General features: G+C 36.9%; 2 protein-coding genes across 7 annotated transcripts; one reads left to right on the forward strand and one right to left on the reverse strand.

Moving 5' to 3' along the window:
* LOC18592649 (cellulose synthase A catalytic subunit 5 [UDP-forming]) lies at nt 410–7,734 on the forward strand. Its single transcript, XM_018125788.1, has 14 exons — nt 410–490; nt 1,093–1,288; nt 1,376–1,611; nt 1,701–1,803; nt 1,991–2,159; nt 3,090–3,356; nt 3,529–3,874; nt 4,162–4,299; nt 4,411–4,536; nt 4,672–4,884; nt 4,974–5,244; nt 5,531–5,727; nt 5,837–6,187; nt 6,794–7,734. The coding sequence occupies exons 1-14, from the start codon at nt 410–412 to the stop codon at nt 7,373–7,375; spliced, it is 3,276 nt and encodes a 1,091-aa protein (XP_017981277.1). The 3' UTR covers nt 7,376–7,734.
* On the reverse strand, nt 7,894–17,844 carry LOC18592650. 6 transcript variants are annotated; one of them, XM_018125785.1, is made up of 14 exons: nt 17,576–17,844; nt 14,713–16,915; nt 14,270–14,560; nt 13,725–14,192; nt 13,295–13,633; nt 12,729–13,205; nt 12,336–12,629; nt 11,777–12,256; nt 11,254–11,658; nt 9,746–10,798; nt 9,479–9,559; nt 8,964–9,344; nt 8,526–8,855; nt 7,894–8,427 (listed from the first exon to the last, which is right to left on the reverse strand). In XM_018125785.1, exons 1-14 carry the CDS (start codon nt 17,687–17,689, stop codon nt 8,141–8,143), a joined length of 7,203 nt encoding a protein of 2,400 aa, XP_017981274.1. In that variant the 5' UTR covers nt 17,690–17,844; the 3' UTR covers nt 7,894–8,140. The 6 variants fall into 6 exon arrangements, with proteins under 6 accessions (XP_017981274.1, XP_017981275.1, XP_017981272.1 ...); XM_018125786.1 differs by having other exon boundaries at nt 12,507–12,629; nt 14,270–14,602; XM_018125783.1 differs by having other exon boundaries at nt 9,479–9,556; nt 14,270–14,602.

Genomic DNA, 19,551 nt, shown 5'->3' on the forward strand with positions numbered 1-19,551 from the left:
AGATGCCCATTTGTTAGCAAAGCTCTCTCTTTCTTTCTCTCTCAAGGAAAGAATCAATCAATAAACGGACACAGTCACACAAAAACAAAAAAAATTTTCTTTTTTGTTTGATAGCAGTATTATACTATTTCTATTTCTTTATTATAATAATTGACATCATATTTTATTTGTAGCTGTATTTCTATATTTGGTTCTCTCCCTCTCTCTAAAGATATGTTCTTTGTTCATTGTATAATGAGGGGGTTGTTGTTCCTTGTAATGGGTGCCTGAGAGAGAGAGAGAGAGAGAGCTAGGAGGGTAAAGCTTGAATCTTTTTGTGTTTTGAGCGATGAAGGAGAAAGAGAGAAAGGTATAGTGAAGTTGGTTTCTCTTGTTTTTGAAGCTTTGAGTTGTTGAGGTTGGGAGCTAGATGGATACCAAGGGAAGACTTGTTGCTGGTTCTCATAACAGGAATGAGTTTGTTCTCATCAATGCTGATGAGATTGCAAGAGTAAGTGACTTCAAAGTTTGTTTCTTTTTTCCTTTTTAAGCTTTTTGTCAACTGGCTATGAGCTACGCCGACAGTTGGTGTAGGAATTTGGAGGAGAAAGAGCTGGTAAATGAGTTGTTTTGGGAACTTATTTTAGTAACTGAGGCTGTTTTGGGACCCCCATTTGTGGACTTTGGTGAGGGTTATTTTCTTAGTTCTGGTTTGTGGAGTAGTAAAAATTTTTACTCTTGCTTCTATTGGTTGTTTCTTCAGCTTGATAGATTATCACATTCCCGGAAGATTTCTTCTCTTGTGGTGGGATTTTTTTTGGTATAATGTTACATGCAGTCTAGATTCGACTGAACCAATTTTCATAAACCATTCCTTGTTATCCCAACTGAGTAATTTAGTTTATACTTTGTAGATCTCGGTGCTGGTAGATGCATCCAATACAGGGAATTAGCAACTCTGATTTTGCATAAATTTTGTAATTTAAGCTTTTGAAAACACTTATTCGTTGGGATTTAGGGTAGCTTAAAGTCTATTATGCGGTGTTTTGAAATTTGCAATTTTCATGATCTAATGGCGCTTGACATTGTTAGTTATGTAACTATGAGTTGCAGGTGACATCTGTTAAAGAGTTAAGCGGGCAGATTTGCCAGATCTGTGGAGATGAGATAGAAATTTCAGTTGATGGGGAACCATTTGTTGCCTGCAATGAGTGTGCATTCCCAGTATGCAGACCTTGCTATGAATATGAAAGAAGAGAGGGTAATCAAGCATGCCCTCAATGTAAAACCAGATACAAGCGCATTAAAGGCGAGTCTTCATAAGTTTATCTTCTAGTAAAAACCCCTTAGAGAGCAAATTGGTAATAGTTTTAGCTAACAGTGTGACCTATTCCAGGTTGCCCCCGTGTGGAAGGGGATGAGGAGGAGGATGGTGCTGATGATTTGGAGAATGAGTTCGATATTGCAAACCATGATAGGAGAGACCCTCACCATATTGCTGCTGCCATGCTTTCTGCTCGACTAAATATCAGTCGTGGTTCCCAACCTCATGTTTCGGGGATAAGCACCCCGGCAGAGCTGGATGCCGCTTCTGTTGCTTCAGAGATCCCTCTCCTGACATATGGCCAAGAGGTAAATTAGTTATGCAGTAAAAATTTTGTTCGTTTAAGTTTGATATTACATTGGTGATTGACATATCTAATTAATTATTACCAATGAAGGATGTTGGGATTTCCTCCGATAAGCATGCACTTATCATTCCTCCCTTTATGAGTCGTGGAAAACGTGTCCATCCAATGCCAATTCCTGATCCTTCCATGACTTGTAAGTTATTTCGTATGATTGGTAGAAATGTATGAGAACTTGTAATTTAATTACAAATGATTAATTGAAATACTTTTGAACTTGTTAGTTAATTTTAGATTATTTGTTGTAATTCTGTGAACTCTACTCTGATTTACATGCTTGTTCAGTCTAGCGCTTAATATGGTTTCTTTTGTTGATATTCCAGTGCCACCCAGACCAATGGATCCTAAGAAAGATTTGGCAGTGTATGGGTATGGAACTGTTGCATGGAAGGAACGAATGGAGGAATGGAAGAAAAAACAGAATGAGAAACTCCAGGTGGTTAAGCATGAAGGAATTAATGGTGATGAGTTTGAGGATCCTGATTTGCCAATGTAGGTGCATTTTACCATACTGAAATTCTTTATTGCTAGGTCTGAGTATGTTTAGATTATAGAAGCTTGTTCATGCAATTGTTTTTTTACTAGATTACTCTTTCTTTTTGGGTTACAAGAATATAGAAATTGTCAATTGATTCAGAACAGGACCTGGCTGGTTAAACTAAAGCCTGCATTGGTAATCATTAAGGGTATTCATGGTTAATTATATAACATAGGTGTTGTTTTTCGCTTCTGCTAAAAATTTTAAATAACTTCATCTCTTTATCATTAATTTGTAGTTCAGAAGAATGAAACCAAAATCATCTTCAAATTGTATTATAGAGTCAAATTTCTATTAACAGATTTGAGTCATCCAATGCTATCTTGATGTGACCAGATTCAGCAAGTAACCTTCTGTTATGGTGTGTGCCATTCATGTAAACACGTAATATGGGAATGTAAATTTAACTGAATTGATCTCTAGAAGATATTTCCACTATCGAAACATCACATGAATTATATTGCTAGCTTGAATTGTTTTATCCTATGCCCTTTTGGCTGCAATCCACTACAGTTAATCATAAATGTGGTTCAAGGTATAACTTGTAGCTATTATATTGCAATGATACGACTATCTGCATCTTCATTGCGAATCATTTTTTCTCCGCTTTCTTCATAAAAGATATCAATTTCTTATATGTTTGCTTTAACTAATGTTTTGTTGGCTTTATAGTTTGTTACTGCTTTACATATGTTTTACTTTGACGTTGTGAGCAAATGAATGCACCAGTTTTCTGTGTTGAAAGGTCTGTGCATCAAACATGATAGTAATCAATATCAACTTCAATAGGCTAATTTTAGAGAAGTAGTTGAATTCATTGACACCAGCTTTTTCACATTCATGACAGTTTCAACTAAATATGTAAAATTTATGTGTTATTGTAGGATGGATGAAGGCAGGCAGCCACTTTCAAGGAAACTACCAATCCCTTCTAGCAAGATAAACCCATACAGATTAATAATCCTGCTGCGACTTGCGATCCTTGGGTTATTTTTGCACTATAGAATTCTGCATCCTGTGAATGATGCTTATGTGCTCTGGCTTATTTCAGTCATCTGTGAAATATGGTTTGCTGTATCATGGATACTGGATCAGTTCCCAAAATGGTACCCAATTGAACGTGAAACATACCTTGATCGATTATCATTGAGGTGATTTCACCTTTGTTTCTTCCCTTCCCTTCCCCACTCTTGCTCTCTCTGCATCTCAATTGCTCTCTCCCTCCCTCTCCTCCCTTCTGTTCTGACTCTAAACATGTGTGCATGCTAGAGAGAATTAAGTTTTAGTTAGTATTTTTATACTTACTTTATTAGTTTTTTTTAGGTATGAGAAGGAAGGGAAGCCATCTGAGCTAGCTTCTGTAGACATATTTGTGAGTACTGTTGATCCAATGAAAGAGCCACCACTTATCACTGCAAATACAGTTCTGTCTATCCTTTCTGTAGATTATCCAGTTGATAAAGTAGCCTGCTATGTCTCTGATGATGGGGCTGCCATGCTTACTTTTGAGGCACTCTCTGAGACATCTGAATTTGCAAGAAAGTGGGTACCATTTTGTAAGAAATTCACCATTGAACCTCGGGCTCCAGAATGGTATTTTGCTCAGAAAGTTGACTATTTGAGAGATAAAGTAGATCCAACATTCATTAGGGAACGCCGTGCCATGAAGGTTTGTAACTTTTCTCTATTATGTTTGCTGCTGGCAAGCGCCTGCCATTTAATTAACCTACTCTAAATGCTACATGACACCAATTGTAGACCGAGAGATTGCATTCCTTAAGCATAAAATTAGGAGGCAGAGAGGTTGTCCATTTGCATTATGAAAAAGAAAACATTACTTCATATAAATACTGTTTCCTTATTATTATATGCATGGCATTTTTTGTTAAAAAAGTGTTTTCAATTGGTTTCAAGAATTGATGTATCATATCTGGTGTTGTTAATTTGTTGATACAGAGGGAATATGAAGAGTTCAAAGTTCGAATAAATGGCTTGGTTGCCATGGCACAAAAGGTTCCAGAGGAGGGTTGGACAATGCAGGATGGGACTCCATGGCCAGGAAACAATGTCAGGGATCATCCTGGAATGATCCAGGTGAAGTGTTTTCTTTATATGCTGTTTGAGATTTGGTTCAGATGCTATCCATCCTTCTGCTATTTCCACTTATGCATTAACATGGTAAAAATTGGGTACTCCTTACTATAGGTTTTCCTTGGTCATGATGGTGTTCGTGATATTGAAGGTAATGAATTACCTCGTCTAATATATGTTTCTCGTGAAAAGAGACCAGGATTTGATCACCACAAAAAGGCTGGGGCCATGAATGCTTTGGTACCTCTCTCTCTCTCTCTCTCTCTCTTCTCGTGCATGCATACACTACACACAGCCTCTCAGCCTGGCATGTCCTCTGATCTGTCTGTTGTCTGATTTATCTAATTGTTAATAATTTTTGGCTGATTAATGAAGGTGCGCGTTTCTGCTATCATCTCCAATGCTCCTTTCCTGCTGAATGTTGATTGTGATCACTATATAAACAACAGCAAGGCTCTTCGTGAAGCTATGTGCTTCATGATGGACCCTATTTCAGGAAAGAAAATCTGCTATGTCCAATTTCCTCAAAGATTCGATGGCATTGATCGTCATGATAGATACTCAAATCGCAATGTTGTATTTTTTGATGTATGTATAGACTGGAAAACTTTAATGTTTCACTGACATGTCTCTTTTTAAAAGGAAAAGATAATATCTTTTTATTTTTCTGAAAACAGATCAACATGAAAGGACTCGATGGAATTCAAGGACCTATTTATGTTGGAACTGGATGCGTCTTCAGGAGGCAGGCACTTTATGGGTATGATGCCCCAGTCAAGAAAAAGCCTCCAAGAAAGACATGTAATTGTTTGCCAAAATGGTGCTGCTGCTGCTGTTGCCGATCTAAAAAGAGAAATAGGAAAGCAAAGTCCAATGATAAGAAGAAAAATAACAAGGAGGTTTCAAAGCAGATACATGCTCTAGAAAATATTGAGGAGGGAATTGAAGGTAAGTGTTGTTTTCAAATTGGCTTCTAGCATGCATCTGCAAATTGTCTCACAGATTTTTTCTCATGGCATGTAATCCCTTTCTTAGGTTGTAACCATCAATTATCTCGGAATAGTCTCCTTTGCAGACTTTTTGTCCCCATCTAAGTTTGACCTTGATATTTCCGGATATATAATAATTAACTGAGAATCAATCCCCTATTTCGTTGTTTTGGATGCATGCTTTCTTGCTTGAAGTAGATATGTTAGACCCTTATCACTTATAGTGCCATCATCACGTATTGCAGGTATAGACAATGAAAAGTCATCCCTCATGCCACAAATCAAATTTGAGAAGAAATTTGGGCAATCACCAGTTTTCATTGCTTCAACACTTATGGAGGATGGAGGAGTTCCAAAAGGAGCAACTACTGCATCACTCTTGAAAGAAGCCATCCATGTCATCAGTTGTGGTTATGAAGATAAGTCAGATTGGGGGAAAGAAGTACGTAGAAACTGTTCTGAAGTTAATAATTTGTCTTTTGAAGCTTTTTTTTTTTTTTGAAATATTGCATGTTTTATAGTGATGCTCATCAATTCCAATCTTCATCCAGGTTGGGTGGATATATGGCTCTGTTACAGAGGATATATTAACAGGCTTCAAGATGCACTGCCATGGCTGGCGATCAGTATATTGCATTCCCAAAAGGCCTGCATTTAAGGGTTCAGCTCCTATTAACCTCTCAGATCGTCTACACCAGGTTCTACGGTGGGCTCTGGGATCTGTTGAAATTTTCTTGAGCAGGCATTGCCCTATATGGTATGGGTATGGCTGTGGATTAAAATCCTTGGAGCGCTTTTCTTACATAGCCTCAGTTGTGTACCCTTTGACATCAATTCCACTGCTCATTTATTGCACCTTGCCAGCTGTCTGTCTCCTTACTGGAAAGTTTATTGTCCCTGAGGTAATCCTAAGCTGCATATCTTTATAACATGCATACTTCCTAACTATTTTGGTATCAATTAGCATAGAAAAATAATCAGCTAGAACCAGTAAGTTTAGAACTGTTTGTAGGTCACAGTACAAGTGATCATGATCAACTTGCTTTCACTACATCAAAGGAAAGCTCATATGATGTCATTTTTTATTTTTCTTTCCCATTTCTTCTTTTTTTCTTTTTTTTTTTTGGTGGGGGTGTTTAAACTGCAAGCAATAAATTTTGTTGTTATAATTATGAAATTTATTGTCTCTTTTTAATTCTAAGAACAGGTTTCGGAGCTTAAATTCATCTTAGTATTTCAAAATTGGACTGGCTGAGCAAGATTAGAACATAATGTAGTTGCTTTAATTAGAGTCGTGAATCTTGTTCAGGTAGAGCCTTTGTGGTATTAAAGATCCTGCTAGGTGATGCATTTGAGTTAGTTTGGAACATACTAGTGAGACTCTTTGGGCTGTAGCTATGGTATTCTTAAACTTATTGCTAGACATTCCATGGGAATTTCAAAATTTGGATGCCGCATTTAATCTGGCTTGCCAGAATTTCAGCTAATACTGATTTTCTGTTTTGCAGATTAGCAATTATGCCAGTATCCTTTTCATGTCCCTCTTCGTAGTCATAGCTGTGACCAGTATCCTCGAAATGCAGTGGGGAGGTGTTGGAATACATGACTGGTGGAGAAATGAGCAGTTCTGGGTGATTGGTGGTGTCTCATCACACCTATTTGCTCTGTTTCAGGGTCTGCTGAAGGTTTTAGCAGGTGTTAACACAAACTTCATGGTCACCTCAAAAGGAGGAGATGATGGAGAATTTTCCGAGCTGTACATATTCAAGTGGACATCATTACTGATTCCTCCCATGACGTTGTTGTTGATCAACATAATTGGAGTCATAGTTGGGATTTCAGATGCCATCTCCAATGGATATGACTCATGGGGGCCTCTATTTGGTAGACTGTTCTTTGCGTTCTGGGTCATTGTTCATCTTTACCCGTTCCTCAAGGGGTTGATGGGGAAACAAGAGAGGCTTCCCACCATCATCGTGGTTTGGTCAATACTTTTAGCTTCGATCTTCTCTCTTTTGTGGGCTCGGGTCAACCCATTTACATCAAAAGGAGGTATTGTTTTAGAAGTGTGCGGGTTGAACTGTGACTAAAAATACTGAAAAAGATGGATGTGTTTCGTGAAGAAAGGCTGTCTGAAAACTGCATAAAAATCGGCTGCGTTTTTTGTCAAAAGATGAAGGCATCCCTTAATGCCACACGGTTGCATGGTGTTTGTAGATACATAGAACTGGGATCCAACAATTGTTCTGTTGAATTTTCATTGATTCTTTACATACATGTGGATTTTGTGGGTTAGAAAGGGGTTGAATTTTCATAAAAAGTCCTTGTAATCTCCAGAGAAGAGAAAACAGTTTTAGTTTTATCCATAATATGTACATTCCCTTCTCAATAAGGGACTTCACATGAATTCCATGGAATTTGTCTGCTCCAAAACTTGGATTGGGATTTGTAGGCAGCGTCTCCATTGTCTTTGCCAGTAAGATTGCCGCAGCCTGTGTCGGCAGCAAACCATCACCCACCCCTGGATATCCACATTGAATGCTTTCTTTCTTTCTTTATGTCTTGTTTGTTGGAAAGTAGAGCAAACCGTAAGCTTAGAAATACATAATAATCAAGCAGAGTCTGTAAATTAATGTGTCATTGCAAGTTATACATCTGAGCTTCCAAATAATCAAAACAGACAACAAAATCCAATGTGCGCAATACAAACATGAAATCTTTTCACAATTTTACAAACAAACAATGCATGAGGTATGCTCATATGTAGTAGAAAAATGGGTTACCTTACCCTACCCGTGCCCATTCTCATGGAAATGTTCACCATTCTACAAAAGAAGCGCAAAAAACAGTTGGGTCTAATACTTCCAGAGCTCAAGAGGACGCCTCTTGGATGATGCTTTTGGCGTTGTCATGTTGCCTATTTGCCCCTTCTTAGTGCTAACCTCATTCTCCTTCATGTCATGTATTATCAGTCGCTTTGGTGTTCTTTGGGTCAAACGAGACTTGCTCTTACTTTTCAGTATGGACGAAGTCAATTGCTTAACACTCACGCTCTTGCTCCCCTCCTTTTTTGTAGTCACATTTTTCTTTTGAGATGATGGCAATTTTAGTTGTGACATGAAGGCTTCTTCACGCTCAACAGCTGCAACAAAATCAATGAAACAAAAACGGGAGGAATTGGCTCCTGCTGCCTATCACTGAGAATGAAACTATGAATGAAGAAACTGATGTTCTGTCTACCTGTAGCAACTTCTGAATTCTTTAGTACGGGAGATTTATCTGCCATTGCTGCATCCAGCCCTGAGACATCTTTTCTCATCTCCATTGTTTCTGGACCATCCTTTTGCACTGAGAATTGTATATCCTCAGCATCTGAGCAGGCAACATAATCCTGCTTTTTAAGGTCACTTGAAATGCATTCTGTGATGGTCTTGTCTAGAGCAGCACAATTACTGTCACCAGCCTTTGCATCTGGTTCTTTAACTTCATCTTCATCAGCCAAAGACAAACTCATCTCCATGTTGGTTAAGATATGTGATTCATCAGGATTCTCCAAGTGTTTATGTTCTTCTGTTCCATTACAACACCATCAGTGAATGCAAATTTTGCTGTACTATTCTTAAAGAGCGATTGCTTTCTACAAATCTGTACCTGCAACGAAGGGATTGGAGAACTTACCATCAGAAGTAGCACAAATTGAGGAAATGGAAAGGCAATCGACAACCATCTCAGGTTTCACTAAAGAAACAATGTCCACTTTACTGCAGCTTCCTACTTCCCTGGACTCACCAGCTATATTATCATGCAAATGGAAGCCACGTGGTTCCTCAGTCTGCAGATCACAACTCTTGCTTGCATCCAAACATGGAGGCTGATTCACAACCAAACTGTCGTTGCCATCCATGAATGTGGCTGTTTTAACTGAACCTTCACAATCATCAGACTTTGTTTCAGCAATTTCATCAGGATCTCCCTTGATCTTTTCTACTAGGGAACCATCAATTACATCACTAAAACCTCCAGTATTTATTTGGCGCCCATCTCTTTCCCGCCTTGCAACTATATCATGGTCATGAATGAGCAAACCCATGTAATTAGAGTTACCTCTTCTTTATCATGAAAATAAATCTACAACCTTTGAGTGTGTAAAGCTAAGTCAAGAATTAACGGCTCAAACCAATTAACAACTATACCTTTGCGGTCAATAGAGATTTTAGTTCCCCCCACTTCATCGACATCATCCATAACTTGTGGATGAAGTTTTTCTTTTTCTGCTGTGCCACAGGAACAAGAAAAAAAAAAACAAAAATCATCTCATTTTATACAAATGCCAAAAAAGCCATCTAATCATACTTTTGATGTAATGCTAGTTAAGAGGCATAATTGCATCAACTTAAAATTTCATCAGCATTTAAAGAAAGTAACTGGAACATAAAAGTTTGGTTATCTAAAGTACTCACCACATGACACTGGGATGCTCGAGCATAAAAGAGTAGAACTACCTATATTAGTTTCAGGCTTGCTACAAGGTGAATTAGCATATGATGGGACACCTTGTTTACCACTGCCTAAAGATCTCTGATGAGAAATAGGTGTTTTTCCACCATCCTCAGACCCTGCTTCTTCAACCATTAAAGCAGCATTAAATTCATTTGCTACATGATGAGTGTTTGCAGAGATGTAATCCAACATACCATATGGACCACTATCATTTACATTAGGGTCTTCAGCTTCTGTTCCAGATTGAGGATCATTACTATTGAAAGTGCTTTCCAGTGTGCCAACCTGTGAATTGTTGTCCAAAATAACACCAACAGTTGATCTCAAACCATCTAATCCAATGGAAGAGCTACAATCACGTTCGGGTGCAACCTCTTCACTCTGATCATCAAGATCACCACAGTTTGGCTTTTCAAATGGTAAAGTACTTCTGACAGATGCATTTGGCATCTCTTCTGGAAATTTAGTATGCACCAGCCCAGAAACATCAGTTTCTTGAAACATTGTCTCTAATGCACTCATATTGGTCTCATACAACTTTGCATCCACCTTGCAACCACCATGGTCGCCAAGCTTAACTTTCAGGGCAGATATTGCTATTTCCTCCATCATATTATCATCCTGTCCAACATTTGTTTCTCTACTAGCACTAATTCCATTGCCATCCATGGTTGCAGCAAAGTCGTTAGGCTGATCCATAACAATTTCACCCTGACAATTCCTTCCTCCATCATCAAGCACATGATCATGAAGCCTCATAGAAAAAGGTTCTGAACTAATGGATGCAGTCAATTCCTCTAATCGCAAAGCTTGACTGGCATTACTAAAAGCATGGACTTCCCCAATTCCAGCACCTTGCTTCACAGCCTCACTTTCATTATCCAACTGCTTCAATGCATTTTGAGACGAAAAATGTGTTGGAATTTTGGTCCTACTATTCTCATTATCCATGCAAACTGGCTCCAATTTTTCTTGCATGTTATTCCTGACTGGCAATTTCCCGTTACAAATACCTGAACCAGTCAGAAAGAACAAGTCCTTTCAAAGAAATAATCAACAAAAAAAAAGCAGTAATAAAATCTATCTCATTTTTCTTTAGATAGTTTAATACTTAAGGACCTTGAGTGGAATTTTCATCTTTTCTCATAGCACCATTATTCTTAATTGGTGCATTAAATGATAAATTGCATCCCTTTAGCAAATAAAGTCAATAAAATTCCTTTGTTATTTGCAAAAGAACATCCCAGCCTCCAAAAGTGCAACAACAATACTAGCTTTATTTGTATTTATAAGTCTTCATAGATTTGAACTGACAGAAAACAAATGCTGTTGTCAAGAGAACCAGGACCAGCAAGAAAGAGAACATCCAGGTAAAATATCATCTACCACAGAATCAAGCAACAGGAAGAAGTATTTTAACAAAAAGGAAAAAAGAAAAAGATTATGCAAGATCCTAATCTGCACTCACATTGTGGAGAAACATCAGCATGAGAAGCACTTTCAAATATGTCATTATCCTTTTCTTCTGATGAAACAGCATCAGTTCCCTCACCATCAAAAACTTCACAGGTATGCTTCTCCTGCGTCTCAACTGAAACATTGTTAAAGCTTCCCTCTGCGATGTCATTTCGTTTATCTTTTGCACATTCACCATCTATGCTGTCTGAAAGTAGATGACAAGCACCATCCGCCAAAAATTCTCCTTCAGAATCCTCATCAAGTAACTTTTTTTCTCCAACAAACAATCCTCTTTCAGTATTTATTGTCTCCTTATGTTCATTTTGCACTATTTTCACAATTTCTTCAATCTTTTGGCGACTACAGATTCCATATCCTGTATTTCTCACAGCATTTTCAACTCTATTTATTGTACCTGCAAGTGTAAGTAAGAAGATTCAATCAAACAATTGCCTTGATCTAATAAATAAACACTCTTATCAGCATTCACTATTCTGAAAAGGTAATACATATAAAGTGAAATGTAAACGTACCTAGCATATCCTGGCTGCCTACTTCAGGTCTATGTGGACTTCTAAAAGTTGTATCGTGACCACTCAAGCTCCATTGCATTCCCATAATTATTTTTTCACCAGTTTCAGCAGTAATTGTATGGATTTTGGCAGTGGCATCACTGTTTTCATTAATCTCAACTGAACTTTCAGTGTGAACCATTCCTTTTCCAGAAGAATGATTGGTACTTGTTCCTTCTGCTTTCTTCAAGGAAACTTCAAACTTCTTCGAACCACAACTTGCACAGAGTTCATTCCAGTGATCACAGACAACTACCTCCTTAACTGGTTCAGCAGCAGTCATGGTGGCATCTTCTAGGTGCTTTGAATTCTGATCCTCTTGAGCAGGATTGTTGTCATCTTCAACCTCCTCCTTATCACTTTCGTCATTCACATTTTCACTCATTGATGATTTTTCTGACTCCAATACTTTCTCCTGTTTTAACTTATTTGAAGTTTCACCTGCACATTATCAAGCACATGTGGGCAATTAAGAAAATGAACATGGTATGGTTCATTATGACATCAAAAATAAACTCACCTGCAAGATTTGATTGACTGGCTGCAGAGCAAACATCAGCCAGAGAGGCCATCTCAAAACAGTTCATGTTGTTAACATTGCTTTCAAATTCAACCATTCTAGGTTCAACCAAAACTTCATCAAGAGCACCTGTTTTATTTAAAGAAAGAAAATGATGATATTTTACTTTACCCTCAACGGTATCATCCTGGATCACTATTTCCTTGTCATCCTCCACCAAACTGGTTTCCTCATCTTGATTGCACATCTCACTTCTGGCAATTCCGACAATAATTCCAGCGTTGCATAGTTTATCTTCAAGTGGAATGAAGAAACAAAGATCAGACAATGTTCTCATTGAATTAAATGTTCTAAAATGCTTATAACTAAAGAAAGAAAATGAATTTCACACACCTTGGCTTTGTGGTGCAAGTCCAAATGGAGTTCTGAAGGCAGTAGTGTCACTACTTGAACTCCACTTGATTTCTGTAATATTTGGTGTGCCAGTTATTTTGGTAACAATATCAATTTCAGCTCTATAATCTTGCTTTTCAGAAGCCTTGGTGGAAGTTTCGGGGAGAGAAATTGCTCCCGCATCAGAAAACTCAGTAGCACTCAGTTTTTCAGTTTTCTTCAAGGGAGTTTCTGACCCTCTCTTCAAACCAATACTTTCACCAAGTTCATTCAGGAGATCATTGAAAATTACTTCCCCAATTGATTCAGCAGCAATCACATTGGCATCTTCCAATTGCACTTTTATGTGATCCTCCTCGACAGGAGTTCTACTTCTTTTAGCATCCATATTATCATTTATAGAGTTCACGTTTTCCACTGTTAATGGTTCTTCTGTCTCCAATATTTTCTCCTGTTCTATATGACTTGAAGTTTTTCCTGCAAATTAGCAAGCACTAAGTGAGCAACTAAGAAATTTAATATTGTACAGTTCACTTGTAGCATCAAAAGTACATGAACTCGCTCACCTGCAAGGTCTGCTTGGCTAGCTGAAGAGGAACCGTCAGCTGGAGAATTTATCTCAGGACAAACAACCATTCTAGGTTCAACCAAGTTAGAATCATCCATAGCACCTGTTCCATTCAAGGCAAGACAAGACTGATATTTCATTCCACCCTCAAAAGTATCATCATCGATCCTTATCTCTTCATCATTTTTCACCAATCTGGTATTCTCCTTATGGATTAATACAGATTCACAAACACAATGTGAATTTTCTAGAATCATATTTTCAATCATTTCTTGATTGGACATCTCACTTCCTGAAGTCTCAACAGCAGCTTCAACCCAGCAAGTTTTTTCTTTGACTGCAATGAAGAAAAAACTATAAAAAATGTGGTCTGTACAGAATTATATGTTCCAAATAGCTAAAAAGGAAAGGAAAGGATTTTCACACACCTTGGGTTTCTGGTGCAGGTCCACATGGAGTTTCTGGGGCAGCAGTGTGGCTATGTGAGCTCTGCTGGATTTCTGTGGTCTTTTGAGCACCAATTTCAGTAATAGCAAAATGGAATTCAGCACTACTTTCTTGAATTTCAGTAGCCTTATCAGAACTTTCTATGTGTGGAATTCCTTCTTTATCAGAAAAATCAGTAGCAATCATTTCTTCAGCTTTCTTGAGGGCATTTTCTGACCCTCTCTTCAAACCACTACTTTCACCAAATTCATTCAGGTGATCCTTAAAAGTTGCCTCCCTGACAGATTCAGCAGCAGTGACATTGGCAACTTTTAATTCCACTAAGATCTGATCCTCTCCAAAAGAAGTTCTACTATCTTCAGCATTATCACTCGCAAAGTTAGTGTTTTCACCCCTTGGTGGCTCTGTCTCCAATTGTGTCTCTAGGTTCACGGCGGTGAAGGTTGCACCTGTGCATAGGGAGCAAGTAACAATTAACATAATACCGTTTCTTCCGAAATCAACACTGAATACACTCACTACTCACCAGTAAGATCCATTTGATCCGCTAATGAAAAACCATTAGCTAGAGAAGTTATCTCAGATGAATCCAGGTTGATAACGTTATTTGGGTCATCAACAGCACCTCTTCCAGTTAGATACCAACTTAACTCATGACAATTTATCTCACTGTCAGCAGTATCAACCTGGACCAACTGCTCTTTCTCACTTTCCACGGGGCTTCTATCCTCCTTGTAAACAACCAAAGATTCATACGCAGAATGTGTGTCCATTGCTTTTATATCTTCCTTCTTTTCTTGATCAGACATTCCATGTCCTGCAGTATTGACAGTGATTTCAGCTCTATCTATTACATTATCTACAGCCAAGGAAGAGAGGAATAATCAAACAAATGAATTCATCTAGTGAATAAAAATCATTTACAAGATTCAATTTTGCAAAAAAACATAATTTGAGCATTTGACCCACCTTGGCTTTCTGCTGGAAAGGTCATCCCAGAAAAATCCACCGCGTGTTTACCTTCAAATTCTAGGAGTTTGGGGTCTGAGCATTTAGCATCATCCAGTATGCATTTTGTATTGACAGACTTACATGACATACAATTCTCTTCACTCTCAACATTGCCACCATGGACCAATTTCTCTCTGTCATCTTCCACTAAATTGGTTTCCTTCTCATAACCCACCATAGATTTGTCAGCAGCCTGATGCATTTCTTGGTCTGTAGAAAGGCCTACGAACTTCGCAGATGTTCTAATCAGAGTTTTCTCCATATTTCCAGTAGAGTCCTTGAGTTCTTCCAGGTCAAGAGATAGAGGAGAGGCCTCTGCAAATCCACACTGCTTCTTTGCTCCAGAATTTCTCGTCAATCCCTGTCTCTTTTTGTTAGAGCATCTCTCAGAGTTCTTGGCTGTCTGTTTGCTGACATTCAAACTAAGATCATTTTTGTTCCCTGCACTTTCTTCTACAACTAACTCATCCTTACCAGCTGGTAATTCTCCAGGAGCCAGAAGACTCTCAGAAAGTGCAGCTGCCTCTATAATTGTGATTCTAGATTTGCTTTGTTGCTTCTTCTTGACAACACTGGCAGTTGGACAGGGAGGTGCAACAGAGGAACTTCTAGAAGCAATACGATTAGATCTTCTTTGGGCTTTCTCTTCGATAGGATGATGCTCTGCAACAGAAGTTTCTTCTTCCAGAATAGGCTCTTGCCTTTGCTGCTTCACTCCAGAGTCTTTTTTGGTAAAAGCAATTTGATCTTCTTTAGAGGTTCCTGGTGAATTATATCTAGAAACATTTCGACTCGACCTTCTAGGTAATTCTTCAGTCACCTCTTTCCCTACAAATGGTGCTCTAAACTGCAACATTTGGCCAATATCTTCTTTATTCGCCAACTCGGCATTAGTAGGAGCAGGAGTGTTTAGAATTACAGTCTTGCGTCTGCTCCGCCTCAAAGGGGCTTGGTCTTGAGAAGTAAACGCATACTCGGCCCTCTCAATCTCACCACTATGTTCCACAATTGCATCCAGGTCAGTAGTCCTAGTTCGTTTTCTGGTCTCCCTTTTCACGAGTTCTTCCTCATTTTCCCCCTTAGAACTCTGACACACAACAGTTTTTCCGCTGGAAGAATAACTGCTTAAACATTCTGAAGGTTTTTCAAAGGCAATATCTCCTCCAGGAACCTTAGTTACCTGAGTTTCACTTTTAGCAGTTTTGGCACAATCTTTCTCCGCATTACGATTGGATCGCCTCAAAGGCTTCTCTGCTTCAGCACCTTCTAGCACAAGTAAACTGTTTTCAGCTCTCACCCTTTGAGGCACAATTTTCTGTCTCAAAGCACTTTTCCCTCTACCTTTCTGAGGTTTTTTGAGTTGAAGAACCTCTTCACATCTTCTCTGTACCTCAACTATTTTAACTTCACTTTTTACCATGGAAGCTACATTTTTTGATTGTGCCCTTGACTGCCGCGTTACCCTAGAAACAACTTCAGCCTTTTCCACTTCATTGCTCAATGCCACAGACTGATCTTCCTTTCTAGCATTCCTTGTTGGTTGCTTGGAGCCATTTTTGGATCCCACATCCTCACAAACAACATAACTCTCTTCAGAACTTTCATCCAACATATGAACCTCATCACCTCCTTTACCCTTCCTTATCTTCTTTGAATCTTCGTGTGTCACATTCTTCCTCCTTCTTAACTGCCTCCTACTTACCCCACCAGTCACTTCATCATTACAAATCTTGACATCATCTCTGTAACCCATTTCTAACACCTCAGATTTACCAATATTAATCATCTCAGAATCTTTATTCTTCATGCCTCCTCTCCCTCTCTTCCTCCCAACAGAAGGCGTAGAAACCATATTTACATCATCTTCAACTGTACTTTGCACTCCAGACCTTGTGACTCTAACTTGGCAGTCCTCAGCCTTCCTAATATCTTCACTTTTTGGAGCATTTTCAATAACCTGGGCAGGATTTTTGGACAACATTTGCTTCCTAGACCTTCTTCCAGGCCGCCTATAGACAGAAACCTCATACACAATGGTTTGATTTTCAGGGCTAAACCTGACTTTCCTTGCCTGCTTTTTAGCAACCTCAGCTCCAGTTTCACTACCTATTTCTTCCGGATTTGTGGTCAACTTTTCTAATGAAACGAGCTCTTCATTTTCCTGCTCAAGGCATGAAAAGAAATAAGACAATAGCGTTATAATATGATTGAAGTGAATTAATGTAACATAGAGTAGTTATGTTGCTACTTGCTTTTTGTCATATATGATCTCTTCATATAAACTCAAATAATAGCAATTCAAACATTTTTTGTTTTTCCACAAAACTGAAAATTTTAATATTTAAAACTTAAAAAATATGTCTGCTTTTCTATTTGAATGCACTTTTTTTTGTTTTTTATTTCATAGAAGGCCAGCAGTAAAAATAACTGCTAACGTGGAGTTTAAATTTCTAATGCTTAACTCTCAGTAAAGTAGAGAAAACAAGTCAAATTCCATGACCGAAATTTAGAATTTGATGCTTTCTGTTGCTTTTTCTTTCTTCAGAATTCCCGTTTATATAAATTTACTCTCAGATCTACAGAAAAAGAAGGAACTCACAACATTACCTGTTTTCTAATCTTCAAAATAATTAAACATACAGAAAATTAACAAAAAAATAACAACGGAAAGCTAATCATTTTGTCGAATGTCGGTCTTAGTTCACCAATTCATTGCGCATCGGCAGCCAAACGCGCAGTAGCAGAAATTAAAGAAAAACTATATTTGGACAAAAATCAAAAAAGAAAAAAAAAGAAGACAATTAAATTAAAGAGAAGGTACCTTAAAAATGGAAGCCAACTGATTCGCCATTTCACGGTTGGTTAAATTTGCAGGGACGCCGTGCTTTTTACACAACGCCTGCAGTTCTTTTCTCTTCATGTATTGAAAATCCATCTCTCAACAACAATTAGGAAAAGACAATAGAGGGAAATCTAATGGAAATTCAAATGAAACAGCAAAAATCCATTGTTGTTTTCTCCGAAAGTTGTTGAAGAAGAATAGCCTGAGAGATACTCAGCAAAGGGCGATGATGTTCGTTTATTCGGAAGTGGCATGTCGGAGTTGGCTGTTTGAATTCAAAAAGGCCAGTTTTGGCGCTCTTTCAAAAATTGAAGGGGTGGGGGACCTCAACATACTTTATCCACTCGCTTTGTTTTGATGAGTTTTTTTGTACTCGCTACTACTGCTCGACAGAGCGGGGGGTGGTTGGTTGGAAGAATTACCTTCTGCGTATAAGACCTTCTTGACTATTGCCACGTGGAAGAATCTCTTTCCTTGGAAGTCTGTAAAGATTTTTTAACGTGAGCTCTGTACCTTAAGATTCCATTGCTTTTGAATTCTGAATTTTCGGTCAAAGTCCAATTTCAATTTAAATTTTCTAAAAATAAATTTAAATTTCCCTTAATAAGGTTAAAAAGAATTTCAAGCTTTTTCCTGTCTGAAATGGAAAAGTTTTTTATAAATATTGAATATTTTACTAAAACATAAAAAAATTTGCATTAATCAACATTAAATCTTTTATATTTGAAAAAGACATAAAACATAAATCTTGAAATCAATCTCACTTCAAAAATATTTTAAAACATCATTATTTTTTCATCTCTTTATTTGTTATACTATCTCTCAACAAAGTATCATTAATTATTTTTATTCAATTATTTCAGAATATCATATCATTGTAATTATTTTTTCCAAAAATACAACAATTTTTAATATAATATAAAATAATTAAAACCAATTAAAGGAAAAATTTTATAGAAAGTAGGAAATAAGTTTTTCGCAGATGAAAATCTCACATTTCATTTAATTTTTTATTTTACAATTTATTCACTTAACAAATTAACCAGTATAACAATATGATGAGAAATAAATAAATAATAAAAATTAAATATTATTTATATATAATATTTTTAATATTAAAAAAATATTTTGGACATCTTGAATAATTGATATATGTTGACATTTTTATGGTGTCATGGTAGAAAATTATTGAAGATGGGTCATGATGGAAAATAATTTTTATAATATAATCCAAATAACTGAAAATACTTTCGATAATTTATCTAAATAATAGGTAATATTAGATTTTTCGATAAAATATTTTACATAGAAAAATTTTTCCTTTAATAAGTTATTTTCGTATTACCAAACAAAACCTTACAAAATTAAAATTTCAACAAAAAAAAATCAAGGAATCAATTTATCAATAAAAACACTAATTCAAAAAAATATTATATTAAAACACTCTTTCCATTTTAAATTCAATATCCATCATATTACTCTTATATTGAAACATTAACTTTAGATAGAGTCACCCAATTTTTACAAATTTAAAGAACAATAATTATCATGTAAAATTCTAATGCTTCATTCCTAAAGATTTTATGTCATTTGAAGATTAACAGTTAATTTAAAAAGCAAAAAAATAATATTTAGAGATCATAGTGAATCAATTTTGAACTCCAAGATATATGTGAAGTAAGATAAAAATTTGAAAAAATAATCATGGAAGGGACATAACTATGAGTTAAAAAGATTTCATCATCACATTTATGTTTTTAGGTTTTCTTCCTTGGTCTGTGTTGTATATTGTACTGAATTACTAATGGGTTCAAAAAATTATTTCTTTTTCGTTATTATGAAATTACATATAAATCAAAATGTTTTAAATACTTAAAATAAATTACAAACATAAATAATAAACACAATTATTATATGAAAATACACACACACACACACACACACACACACACACA

The sequence above is a fragment of the Theobroma cacao genome, chromosome 8 (genome assembly GCF_000208745.1).
Source record: "Theobroma cacao cultivar B97-61/B2 chromosome 8, Criollo_cocoa_genome_V2, whole genome shotgun sequence".
Taxonomy (NCBI): Eukaryota; Viridiplantae; Streptophyta; class Magnoliopsida; order Malvales; family Malvaceae; genus Theobroma; species Theobroma cacao.